This window comes from Cariama cristata, unplaced genomic scaffold, assembly GCF_000690535.1.
Source record: "Cariama cristata isolate BGI_N322 unplaced genomic scaffold, ASM69053v1 scaffold7548, whole genome shotgun sequence".
Lineage (NCBI taxonomy): Eukaryota > Metazoa > Chordata > Aves > Cariamiformes > Cariamidae > Cariama > Cariama cristata.
In genome coordinates this window covers 10,541-23,764 of record NW_009629413.1, presented here as the reverse complement: position 1 = coordinate 23,764, position 13,224 = coordinate 10,541, and the positions used below count along the sequence as shown (strand labels likewise).

At 44.3% G+C, this 13,224-nt stretch overlaps 1 protein-coding gene across 1 annotated transcript in view; it reads right to left on the bottom strand.

The window, feature by feature from the left end:
* Positions 1-13,224, bottom strand: part of LOC104165509 — a 54,477-nt gene that overhangs the window by 31,099 nt on the left and 10,154 nt on the right. Inside the window, exons 2-3 of the mRNA XM_009705157.1 lie at positions 4,658-4,733; positions 2,899-3,389 (exon numbers count right to left, since the gene is read on the bottom strand). Coding sequence (XP_009703459.1) covers positions 2,899-3,389; positions 4,658-4,733 — 567 coding nt within the window. The remainder of the gene's footprint in view (positions 1-2,898; positions 3,390-4,657; positions 4,734-13,224) is intronic.

Genomic DNA, 13,224 nt, shown 5'->3' with positions numbered 1-13,224 from the left:
AGGGAGGCGGCCCTGAAAGGCCCAGACGATGGAGATTTCCACAAGGCCATGGAGGAGAAGCATAGCAATTCCCTAACCCCTTAAAAGCACTCAGATTGCCGCCAACACACTCGTCTCTCCCAGATTTGCTCCCCTTCCTTACCAAAAGGCACCAAATCACTGGAAGACAGGAGGATATTTGGACACCACATGGCACCGATCCATGGCCTTCCTGCAAAAACTGCTTTGTCTGTTCAAGCCCAAGAATAGCTTAAGCACCGCAACACAGAGCCACTCCACACCACAGTTCTCTGGACAAATTTTCCATCACATCCAACATAAACAGGATTTGATGCAAAGGCAAAGCACTCAGCATCTCTTCATCCACCATTGAGTAACCCATACCACATCATGCACCCAAATGTGTTATCTTGTCTCAGAACACATTTGCTTCTGGTACAAATTAATCTTGGCTGATACTTGTTGTCATCTGTCAGCTCCACAGAGCTGCAGGAATGGGAAGTAAGGCTCAGGGACAAGAGTGAAAACCACATCTGCTGCTCAGAAAAGTTTCCCTCTGATCAAGCTTTTCAGCTGTATTCTCATGGGCAAGCACATGCTAGTAAGGGTAAAAATTGTAAAGCAAGAATAGCTTGATGTTAAGAGCCCAGATGAAGCCTTAGAGTAGCCAGTTTAATATTGTCATTCCTCATTTGCATTGTTCACCTGACTCAAAAAAAACGCCACACACGATGCCAAGTACTGCCCAGGCAGTTAATAAAAAGCATTTTTTGTTGGAGAAAGAAAACAGACCAAGAAACACCATGGTCCCATTTTACAGGTGGGAAATGGAAGTACTGAACGAGACTTGCCCAGCTTCATACATGGATTTTATGGCAGAACTCAAAATGAAACCCAGATTTCAGATCACTGTCATAAGAAATGAGATCACTGATTTTAGCTAAGCTGATAGGAATCCAAGTGTCAGTAGGAGACTGCATCTACAACACTTACTTGTGTCATGATTTTTGTAGCAGAAACAAGCACAGGTAGCAAGCAAGAAGTCCTCATAAACCTTCAAGATGTTACTGGTTGAAAATTAACCAATTAAAACTATAAAAATAATACAAATGACCAAACACTGTTAGAATATTCAGGCTGCATCTCACTTTGAATGTTCCTGCCCTCTGCTCCCAAAACAAAAAAAATTAAAACCACTAGCTGAATATCCTTTCATTATAACAAGAATTCCACAACCTAGAAGCATTAATGACATCCACAGTAAAAATGTTATTTAAAAAACACACCCTCACCTCTATTCCAGATTTCAACTTCTTTTGCAAAAATCTTTACCACAATTAATCCAGAGTATAGAAAGCAGACAGACCAGGAAGCAAATCATTCTCACAAGGTTTCCAAAAAAAACGACAACAGTTTGGAAAGCTTATTTAAATTAGACCCTAACCTTCACCAACACACTCCCAAACACACTGCTGAAAGGAACTTAAGGCAGAGCAGGTAGATGCTATGCCTGGAATCCAAATCAGAGAAAGCACCTGGACCAAAAGGAACATTTCTCCATTTACTCACATGCACTCTGAAAATAAAGAAGGCTGGGCACAGGCTTACCAGCTTTCTTCTCCTCTCATTAGGATGTGAGACTAATTAAAGCCTGTCAGTATCAGTAGAAGATTTGGGTGATGTGAAATGCAAGACTGGGCCTTTTGAATGTTCTGCGAGCAGAAACTTGGCTAGAAGGGCAAAGAGGGAGTGAGGAAAACTGCACCGAAACCACAAGTCTCTGCATTATGTATTCAAGGGATGCATGCTGCCAGCAGGACTGAGAACAAGCAGCAATGTAATGGGGAAATGGGGGGTCTCACTTTTATAGATTTTGGAAAATAAATACGTAGTCCTTTCTTTTAGTGGGTCCATCTTGTAGGCTTAAAGGGGATGTTGTTAGGTTAAAACTAGTACATCCAACCAACTAGAGGCAGTGAAATTCTTCCCTAATGAGAGGAAATTCAGAACTGAAAATAACTGTCTTTAACTTACTGCAATTTACCACAGTCAGCAGATGTCTGCAGATACTCTTTCAAGCTGACACTATACCAGTGCAAAAAGAAAAACAAATAATGAAGAGCAAGCTGAAATACTAACTCTACAGCAACACCTTCTGAAAGGGAGGCACCAGATGGGCACTGTGCAGGGCAGCCCACCCTGCCAGTACCAGCCATGCCCCATTTCCCAGCCTCTGCAGAGATGAGGCAAACTCCTAGCATTTACATGCCTCAATCCCAGGCCCCTACAAAAGTCCTGCAAAATCAAGAGAAACTGCATCTAGAGCAAACTGTAAACAGTTTGTATTTGCAAAGTGTTAAGAAGGTAAGAAGCACTGTTTTACATTGCTGTCAGACTCATAGGAGGCATAAAGAGACCTGAGCCCAAGGAGGTCAACAAGTGTAGAAGTACCTATCAAGTCTACAATCACTTTCCTCACAAAGGTATTTCTTCATACACCGTCAAGCAGTTAATTTATTTTGGAGTAAATGGTATGAGTCAGATCATGGCAGCAGGGATAACTTGACAGAAGTGAACTACAGTGATTTTGTTCCTGTGTCATGCAATGAACCAGACAGTATGGGTGCTGCCTTCCTCATGGCGATAGCAAGAGAGCAGCCCAACTGTAGCAAGAGGCACTCAAGTAGCAGCAGCTTTACCTCTCAAGAGAGGTACCTACATTTAGGCCTAGTTTATCCTAGACAGACAGCAGAAGTACCAGTTATGCCCCTGAAGACGTGATCACAAGAAGCAACCCTATGAATTTACTGAATCCTGCCTCAATAACCCTTTTCCACCTTTGCTTACACCACCCTCTCTCAAGTGATGCTGCTTTCCTCATATTAAGTTCTGCCTTACCTGCTGCATTTTCTCTAGGTCAAGGCTGGGCCTGCTGACCTTATCCCCATATCCTTGTCGATGTCTCTTACAAGGCATGACTTGCTCAAGGCCTGTCCCTACGCTTGTCAAGATTAAAGGTCTGGAGGCTGGGCTCCGCACCAGGGGCTGGAGTCTCTTGGGAGGGGAGGCACTGAACAGCACGGGGCTTGGGCTGGCATGCAGGCCTTCAGCCTGCTCTGCCACAGGCCGGAAGGACATCGCACACAAGTTCTTCACTTCTTCGTCACTGGAGGAGGTGTTGTTGCTGTCACTGTAGCAGGCAAGCCTGCTGACCTGGGACCACTTCCGCTTCTCAGCGGCAAACTCTCGGTTGATGCGTTCCAGCTCCTCTTCTGAGCTGTGACGGTCAAGGCTGGCTTGGAAGAGGGCCCGAACCTTGCAGCATTGGTTCTCCTGGTTCTGGAGCTGGTTGGTGGCCAGGGGGGTCAAGGTACAATTCCGTCTTCTCTCTGGTGGGAGGAAGAGAGAGAAGTGTCACAGCAGATCTGTGTCCCACACTCTAATAAACTAGGCTGCTTTCTCCTGACTTTTTTTTTAATCTCCTCCCAAGTAAACTTCTAAGCTGTTTTCCCACCTTTTTTTCCCCCAGAAGAAATACTCCCTGGCTGAATGCTTCCCTTTAGAAGTTTCCAGACCTTTGTTTAGATCAGACTGCCAGACATCCCCTCACAAACTGTTACCTGGAAGTCTAGTTGCAGAGCAAGAACATGGACCTGCTGCCCACCTCATCCCCAGAACACGGAGAAGACATGATCTTACAAGTGTGTTGTTAGGCACTTGCCTCTAGCTAAAAACATTAAGTCTAAGTGACCAGTTCTTGGGGCAGAGGAGGCAAGTTAGTTACATTAGTGTAGGCAGCACATCTGTGGCTCAAATAATAGAGATCTAGTTTCTGGAGGTAAAAGTCCTCTTTCTATTACAAGGCTTGTCATACAAGACAGCCTGCCTTCAGCCATAAACTGGTTACACTTTACCTGTTCGGCTGAGCTCTCTCTACGTTAAGCACGCGGAGCAGGGATTTAAATTTCGATGGGACGTGTCCTTTGGGTCAAGAATTTAACTTCTGCCTTTGCATAAGAATCCACTTGAATTTGACTAAACAACAATAAAACACAGGGCATGCACAAATGGCAGAGACTTAGCATAGTTCAACAGATGCATTTACTACAGATTTCATCCGCAGCTCTAAGCTGCTTCATACCAGGTCCAAAAACAATAGGAGAGCACCTGTCTCTCCTCTATCAAAGACCCTCAGCTGTATTCAAGAATAGGGCTGCCCAGTACCAACAGTACAGGAGGGAGCAAGCTAATCAGACCATGAGTCCAGGGGAATGAGGAAAGTGAAGGTCAAAACTCAAAATGGCAAGGAAGAGGAAACCTAGAACAAAGATGACAGGTGCACAAGCATGGAATAGCAGATAAATTTTTAGTTCCAGCTCTGCTGCTGGCCCAATTGTAGACCTTCTCTGCCCCATGCTTGCAGGATTGGGGCCTTAACATGTGGTTAACAGTATCTATCTCTGTTAAGAAAAGTGCAACTGCAGCATCTGATAATGCCAGCTTCTCCCTGTGAAGTCCCAAAGACTTCAAGGTGACTCATTTAATGCCTCTGGTTGTGGTACACCGGGGACAGAGGAGGCACTTCCAAGAGCACAAGCGAAAAGAAAAGTGGACTTCAGCTGTAGCATCCCAGGACCCTCCTATCTCATCTCTTTACCTCTGTCGATCTGAGCAAGTTCCTGGTTCTCTCCCTCAGAGTCGTCGCTGTCCTCATCACTTGGGGGGTAAGAGATCTAAGGGGGCAAGGAGAAAGAAAAGGCTTCATCGTGAACACTGAATATTGCCCTCACAAGCCCCTTCCCCCACCCTCCCCCCCTCATATTCTGCAGGCACCCACCCCACCTAACCGCACGTACCCGGCTGTAGCACCTCCCTGTACACACATCCTCATCTCTCAACCTCAAACTTCCATCGTATCCTCTTGCTTGCAGCAACTCAAAACACACAGCCTACCGCTCTTTCCTCCTTACTGCACCACCAACTCTTTCGCAAGCACAACAAGCATAGCTGCCCTTAGCTCCCCAGACACACAGCTTATAACCATCATGGCCTACAACATCCACATCACTTGGACAACTGAATCTCCAAAATGCACCGCCAAAATAAAGGCGCATCCTGTCAACAGCAATATCATCTTGCAGGGCACCCACAAATGGAAGTGGCACGTTAACTTTAGATGTCCTGTGTATGTACCCACACCTCCCCCTCAAAAGGCACGCACACAAGCCACCAAAGAACAGACTCACCTTGCTTTCCTACAGGACAACTCTGAAGAATGTAATAGAAATGAAAGAAACAGGATTTCACAGAAATGCAAACAACTTTATTCTGTCCCCACCAGCACAGAATCTTACAGTACCACTGAACACCTTTAAATGCTCCAAGAGTAATGACAATTCACATATTTTGTCTATCAGGAATTTTCAGGAACGTTTGTTCTGGGTCAGCCAATGGACTTCACCAAACCACTTGTTGTACACCCAAATACCCACTTACTCAAAACATGTTCTAACATTGAACAAACTTGGTAGTTGCCTCTTGAGAAGGGTTCAGAGATCTGAAACCAAGCTTTTATAGGTCAAATAAGAAATTCAACAGCAGTGGGATCTATGTAGAGGAAACCCTACCTACCTTGTTCCTAAAGTGACTTTTATTCTGCTGCATAGAGAATACCTGGAAGTAATTAGATCAAACCTCTGAGCTATGCAGCTTAGTACATGTCTCTGACAATGGCCAAAACCAAATTAGTCAAAAGGAAAATGCAATACTTCAAAAGCAACCTTTATAAGAGACAGTTCTAGAATAACATGATCACTGCAAGATGACCTTTATTATACCTTACGCCTTTTTATTCAGAATAACAAACATTCCCATCATTCTTAGCTAAGCCTCACAAGCTACTCGCCCACAACAGAATCCAGTGGCAATAGGTTTCAAAAGATTACATGCTATGTTGCCATTTTAAAAGCGTCTGATGTGCAGTGCTTGGCTTTTGTAGAAGATGAGACAGCATGAAGCCATTACACTGATATGGGCCGATTTCACCTCCACCACTGTTCCTAGGGAAACGTCCTTGGAGCATTTCAGCCTCCCAGAGACCCAATAGAGCAACCACACTTAACTGTGCCTATGAAAGACACATAGAGGTGATGCAGAGAAGCAGGAACAGTGGAGAAATTCTGACTCATACTGAATCTGACAGCTATTAAGTCAACACACCTATTTTGTGACCATCTTCAGGATTGTGTTTGGGGGTTTTGTTCCCCCGAAAGCCTGTTGCCACCTTTTTTCAAGCTACCTTTTGCCCTTCTATATTTACATTGCCCTTTAAGAAATCAGCAGATAGTTTCCTTTCTTGCTAGTCTTTAAACTACTTCCCCAACTGCCAAATGATGAACAGGGAAAGTGGCACAGATTTATCCCCATTACTGATATTCTTGAAGTAAATGCAGGGGGTTGTTTTTCCCACTGCAACTACAATTTTCTTGTACGTATTCACACACATGCGTCATTTAATAAAGGCAGCTGGCACTGAGGAACACTGCCAAATTAACAGACTTCTAGTTGTCCCCAGAACAGGTATAATACCTTGTTTGTGCCATGGTGGTTCATAGAGGGGACAGCTGACACTGAGGTGCCATTGTGCTAGCTGCTGTACAGACAGAGGTCCTCTCTTCGTTACAAAAGCTAAGGCTCCAATTCTAACTTGAGAGGTACTGACCTTAGTCTGTGGTTCATTCCCAGATAAAAACCTTTCATTTGGACATGGCAGGGTTTTCAGTGGTGTTTAACAGCTCTGTGTGGGAAATCTATCAGCTGCAGTTTGTGCTATGTAAATGTCAATACACAGCATGGTGCTGCTTCCAAAAAAAAAAAAGGCAATGACATCTAGCACATGCAGGTCAAAGAGCTACTGCACAATGTCACTGGCTGGAGATGCTTAACATAGGAGTTGGATTTGAGTCAATGATTGACATTTTGAAGGTCTTTGTGTCTACCGATCCTGGGCTTCCAAAATATTCACTCCTCCCTGTACAAGTGCAATTTTCCTAGCCCCTAGTTTCACATAGACAACTCTCCTCTGCTAAGTCCTCCCCAGTCCCACAGGCAGCCCAAGACTAATCCCCTGTGAGTTGCCTTGAACACTTCTCTAGAAGCTTTGTTCATAGCACCTGCAAGAGAAGAGAAATCTCTTTCAAACAAGAAGATACTGAGTCTGTGGGTTTGGTCCCATAGTATATCCCAAATAAATTAAAGTGGTAGGACAATATGAAAGGCTTAATGGAAAAAAGGGGCTCCCACTTGCTAAGTCTTGCTAATCATCCTCCTGATGCTAGCCATGGAAAAGTAAGCACCCACTCTAACCAACTACAATTTTTACGAGCAACATATCAAGTGCTTTTCAGAATCAAGGCAAATGAAGGAGACAGTTCTTGAGCCACTCTTCCCGACACCCGTCTTTTCTTTCAGAAGAAGAATATTCCAGTAGCACGTTTCTCTCAGTCAGATTTGGTTTCTCCCATTATTCCCACTGGTGTCATTATATCCTTGTTCTAGACAATACCCTCAGAAATTAGCCTGTGATGTATATTATGAAAATACTCTAACTGTAAAAAAGCCTTAAAATTCAGCAGCTGTGCATTTTGTGCATGAATGAAGTAAACAGATGATAAGACTCGGAAGTCACATTGCCTCTGATGTCCCATGACCTGCACTGTCTTTCAGAAGTCCTCTCATCTCTGATTTTGTGGGTTACATACATGCAAATACTCTCCTCCTTGGTCTTCACATTTTTCGCTCAGAGACATCATCATTTTCCTCCCATTTGTCATTTAGCAACGTCTTCTATTTTAGTATTGTTACATTCTCCTTTTATTAGTAAATCCTTCCATAAATTATATCCTGGTTGTGCGAACTGAAGTCTCCTAAGCTCCTCTGTAGGAGACCCTAACTCCATGTTCCCTAACAGAGAACCATCGTTCATAACAGACTAACCATTAATCTTGTAGAGTTGAAATTTCACACATGAAACTCCTTGCCATAATACACCATGTAGGCAAAGATTAATGGAAGATCAAAGAAAGAATTATCTGTCTGTACGGATACAAGAAATTCCAGAAACTATAGAGATATAGGGAATCAAAGACTAATGCTCTGACTAGTTGGAGATAAATGCTCTCTCCCTTGACTCTTCCCAGGCTTTAAGAGTAGTAACACTTTCCCCTCTTCAAAAGCATTCCACTAAACACAGCAGTATTGTGTTCAGACCTCCAGCCTTCCTTGCACAGTCTTACATTAGCCACAGATTTACTTTTGTCCAAGGCAGCACAGACTTTTTTTTCTACAAACTCAGAATTGTGGCACTGCTGTAGCAGAAAACTTGATCTCCATGTCAGAGATCCCACTAGATCATGGCCTCATTCACAGCATACAAATCACAGAACTGTTTAGGTTGGAAGACACCTCTTAGTATCATCTAGTCCAAGCTCCTGCTCAAGCCGAGTCAACTAGAACAGGTTGCCCAGGACGGTGCCCAGTACACTCTGTACCTTAATGTGCAAAATTAAAGAGAAGAAAATCTCCAATTCACATCAATGTGTCAATGTTTACAAGCCATGGCACAAAACAAGCCAGAAAACAAAGGATGGATGCCTATCAGCCCTCCAGTCCTTCTTCAGGAAATGCATCAGATCTGATGTTCAAAGACAGCAGTCTCCTGTTGATGAGGATCTCAGTCTTACACCTGGGTCCTTCAGCTCCAGCACCAGACATGCCTTCTGTCAGGCTAAGGACTCCTACCGTGCCAGATGGAAACATGAACAAACTGCCCCATGCATTTGATTTTGCATCAATCTCCAGTAAGGAAAGACAGGTTTGTGTAGAATAACCAGATGGTATTTAAGGAGAACCAAGTGTAAAGCTTATATCTTTGAGGGAGATTTAACATGAAAGACAAACTAGCAGATATAAGAAAAAGCCAGAAACAGAAAAATCTTTGTCTTTGTCACACTGCTGCTTGTCAACTTAGTAATGATAACTAGCTGCAGCCAGAATTGCTCAGGTCCTTAAGGGTCCCATCACTCTTTGAGTCTAAAGTCCCAAAATACACCAGACAATAAAAGACCCGCACCCTGTTAAAGTGGAGTTCCTCTTGGTTTTGCTTATAGAAGAGCAATTAATGTGCTATCATATCATCCAAAGTAATTACATTAAGAATCATCTGGGAGCTTACAAAAGGAAAGGGAATCTCGTTTCTAAGGCAGAACAAATCTCTGCCAACAGGCTTCACTTAACGGCTATATTGTCCTAAAAAATTAAAACACCTACAGGGTGGTTTGCTGCAGTGGAGGGCGTGTGCATGAGGAGCACATAAGACAAAGATACAACCGACCACAGACAATCCCTCGTTCCCAGCTAGAATCAAGAATGCAGACAGGCTGGAGGGCATCATACCAATCTCCCTTTGGGAGGGAGGGAGCGAGTTTACGTCCAGGGAGGTGGCTTCCCCAGCAGAGGCCAATGCTGCTGCATGCATATAAGGCTGCTTTCAACACAGGCTCATTGACTCAAGCCCTGGCACTTCAGGGAACATCTGCAAGTAAAGCCCCTTCCAAGTGCCCTGGAAAGAGACTTTGCCGAGTTGGTCTCCCTCACCGGTGTCTGGCACAAAAGCAGAAATGGCTGATGAGCTCACCAATGACTCCTGCTATCTCTGCTATGGGGAACTGTTTTCCATTTCTTCAGACTTCAGATTGGAGAAAGGAAACCAGTGCTCACTTACCTTCTCCCTGCCACACTGCCTACAGAGCAGCTGCTACAGACACGGGCATCCTACAGCATGGGGCTCTTCTGCTAGCTCTGCTCTCTCCCAAGTGCTTGGCTTTAGTATAAACATTTTACTAAATTTCCCCAGTGTTATTTTTCAAGGTCAACAGTTGCTGCAGTGGCCATAGGATGCTGCCTGATCTTGAACGAGGGAGGTGACATCCTCCCAATTAGAAGAAACTCTGAATTAAAGAGAGTGGGAAAACAAGGGAGATCATGAGACACTGAAAGGCAGTTTTGAGCCATGGAACAACATGAGGAAGAAAGGAATGAGTCAAACAAACCTTCAAATTAACATCTAACTCCTCTCCCAAGTTCTCCTTTAAAATTTATTTTAGAGATATTCAGCATTACAGGGGCAATTTACTCTAGTAACACAGCCTGTAATGCTTGCTCTCTCCTCAAGAAAAGAAGCAGAGTTGGAAATTAAGTTCAGTTCAGTCTTCAAACATGCACAGGTGAGATATGACTGGCCAGACTAGATCTCAGTTTTACAGCTGGGGTCCTTCAACAGCTAAACTTCCAGCCAGAACAGTCCTAGTTTGGAAAAGCTTTTTTCCATTGTTATTACTATTTTCCTTTTTAATTTTCATAATAGCTCTGCCTTCAAACTCCTTTCCTTATTTCCTTGCAAATGGCTACAATTCAAACCCAGGGTTCATAACCCTTGAACGTTGTCCTGCTTGACAGAGCAGCTGTCTGGATGAGTCGGTGAAAGCAGGGATGGGCCAGTGGGACACAGCACCCCTTGAGGCCCTTGTTTTCCAGGCCTGCCCCGTGCCGAAGACAGCAAAATTCCCATTTTTGTGGGAATGTTGCATGTTTAGTCAGACACGTCATCTTCTGCACGGGTCGGGAGTCTACTTAACCATCGGTGGTTTCACAGATTTGAGGGAAGCAGAGTCACTCTAGGTATGCCGAGTCCACAGTGTTTTAACACTAGAGATGTCATTTTTGTTGACTGCTTACCTTACACAGACATAGGCAAACATGGTGACTGGCAAATCTCAGGGTGCAAGTGGTGGGAGTCATTAATTAGACAACATGGAAACTAAGCTTCTGTTCTGAGGAACAACGCCTGAACTTGATTTCCAGAAGCATGGACTTAAGTTGAGTTACCTAGATCTTGAGAGGAAAGCACTAGGCTTCCACAGAACAGTAAGGACGAGTGGTGGGTGGGTGTGAGGAGGCGCACGTGTGGTCCTCTTACTGTTTGAAATCCTCTCCCTCATCCTTCTGTAATTCCATTAACAAATTAATACATGTGTTTTGAACATACTGTTTGCATGGCAAGATTATGTTTATCTACTGTCTACAGCTCCTGGAAAGAAGTTACAATTGTGGCCAAACCTGACTAGAACTAAGGAGATGACAGGGCACTGCCCTAGCCTCGGGGATCCTCATTTGCAAGTGGAGTGAACCAGAGGACTGTACGCAGAGACAAGCGCAGTGGGGCTGGCTTCAGCACTGGGAAGGGGCACAAAGAGCCTGGTCAAAATACAGTTCAGGCCAAACCCTTAGAGCACAGCTGGACTCTCTGCACTCTCTCATCTGCCCCACACCAGTTGTCTTCCAGCAGTCAGAGTCCGCAAACCTCCTTTTCTAAATCTCCCCCTTTTCTTCCCAGGGCTAACCTGAGATGTTTTTGCAGGGAAAGACTAAAGATAAAAACACCAGGGACTTTCACAAAAAAAAAAAAAAAAAGCAAGTCCTGATGCTTTGCCATTGCTCCAGAGAGATATGGTATACAGCACCAATGAGCCTATGGTGCACGAACACACAGACTCTATAGTCACCAGAAACAGCAGACATCTGACCTTCTCCAATCACAGGGAACCGAATGCAGCTGATGCCTACAATTGAGACTCCTATCTAGCATGGGCCTGTTCTCAAAAGCTCTGGGCAAATAGTGTTAGAAGAGCAAAATCAAGATCATCCTTTTAAATTGCACTCAGGATAAATCTCCAAAAAGCAGTACTTGCAAAGAGACTATGACAGACTCAGTTCTACCCAGCAGAGACCAATGGTATAGGCACCCACATATATGCACATGCTCCTCCAACCAGCCATCAAACCTGTGACAACAGAAGACACAAAAGGAATGTTACCAACTAAAAAAATGAGACTTTAAAAAGCCTCCTAGTCAGAAAACACCCAGACTCTGGTCCTTAGCACCCAAAATACTCCAAATCTGAGAACTCCATTCAGTTTATTTATCCTCAAAGCCACCATGAGAATCAGATTCTCTTTGTATAAACATAGCTGCAGTCGTGTTTGGGGCCATGATTTCACAGGTCACGATGTTAGAAATTACAGATATAACAAAGTCACTACAGCCCTCGCTCAGCAGGTGGATGGGGTCTGGTAACAAAGATGTTACCACTGAAGTGCAGGCTTTAATCCTCCAATTTCCTCCTTGCCGTCCCAGACCACTACGTTTTCAAGTATGACTGCTTCTGGGGTATGGAAGCCAGGGGAATGCTGCAGCTCCATGCTGCCACATGTATCATCCTTTCTGGTAGCAAGAACTCTTACAAAATCCTCAAACTATCTCTATGTTGTTAGCTTAAGAGGATGGTTAAGGTTTATAGTTCTTACTATGGTGACAGAAACCACATTCTCCAACTCCACTTCTACCTGCAAGTGAAGCTTCCAGATGTGCCACTTCCCAGTAAATTTGTCTCCAGCAAATCTCCTACTCTCCTCCCACCACTCAGTTTCTGCTCAGTACAAATACCCAGCACAGCCTGGCCTCAGCTGGCCACCACCTGCATGTGATGGACCCACACAGTAAGTTTCTAGCCAGCTCTGTTACTCTACTTATGGCTTTGTTGATGTGATAAAGAGAGTTATGGCTAATTCATATCCAAGTTTCAAGGATTCTCTTGGAAGACTAGCATTCATCTGTTAACTTTCCCATCCTACACAGGGAGATAGCATTTACATACATAGTTCAGAAGGGAATTAGCAAAGAAAACAGTGGTAAATTGTCAGGGAAGCACCCCATCAGAAAGAAGCAGCAACCTACAAAATAGTTGTGCTGCAAAGAGATCCCTTTGCAAAGGAGGTCAGCTCCTCTGACAGCTCACAGCATGGAGCCCTGGCATTCCCCTGGCTCACACTCTGCAGGAGCAGTGTTATTCAGCAGCGTTGACATCACCAAGCACAGCAAGAAAACAGTGGTAAATTGTCAGGGAAGCACCCCATCAGAAAGAAGCAGCAACCTACAAAATAGTTGTGCTGCAAAGAGATCCCTTTGCAAAGGAGGTCAGCTCCTCTGACAGCTCACAGCATGGAGCCCTGGCATTCCCCTGGCTCACACTCTGCAGGAGCAGTGTTATTCAGCAGCGTTGACATCACCAAGCACAGCAGTCCAGAAAGATGAGAAGGACCCTGAAG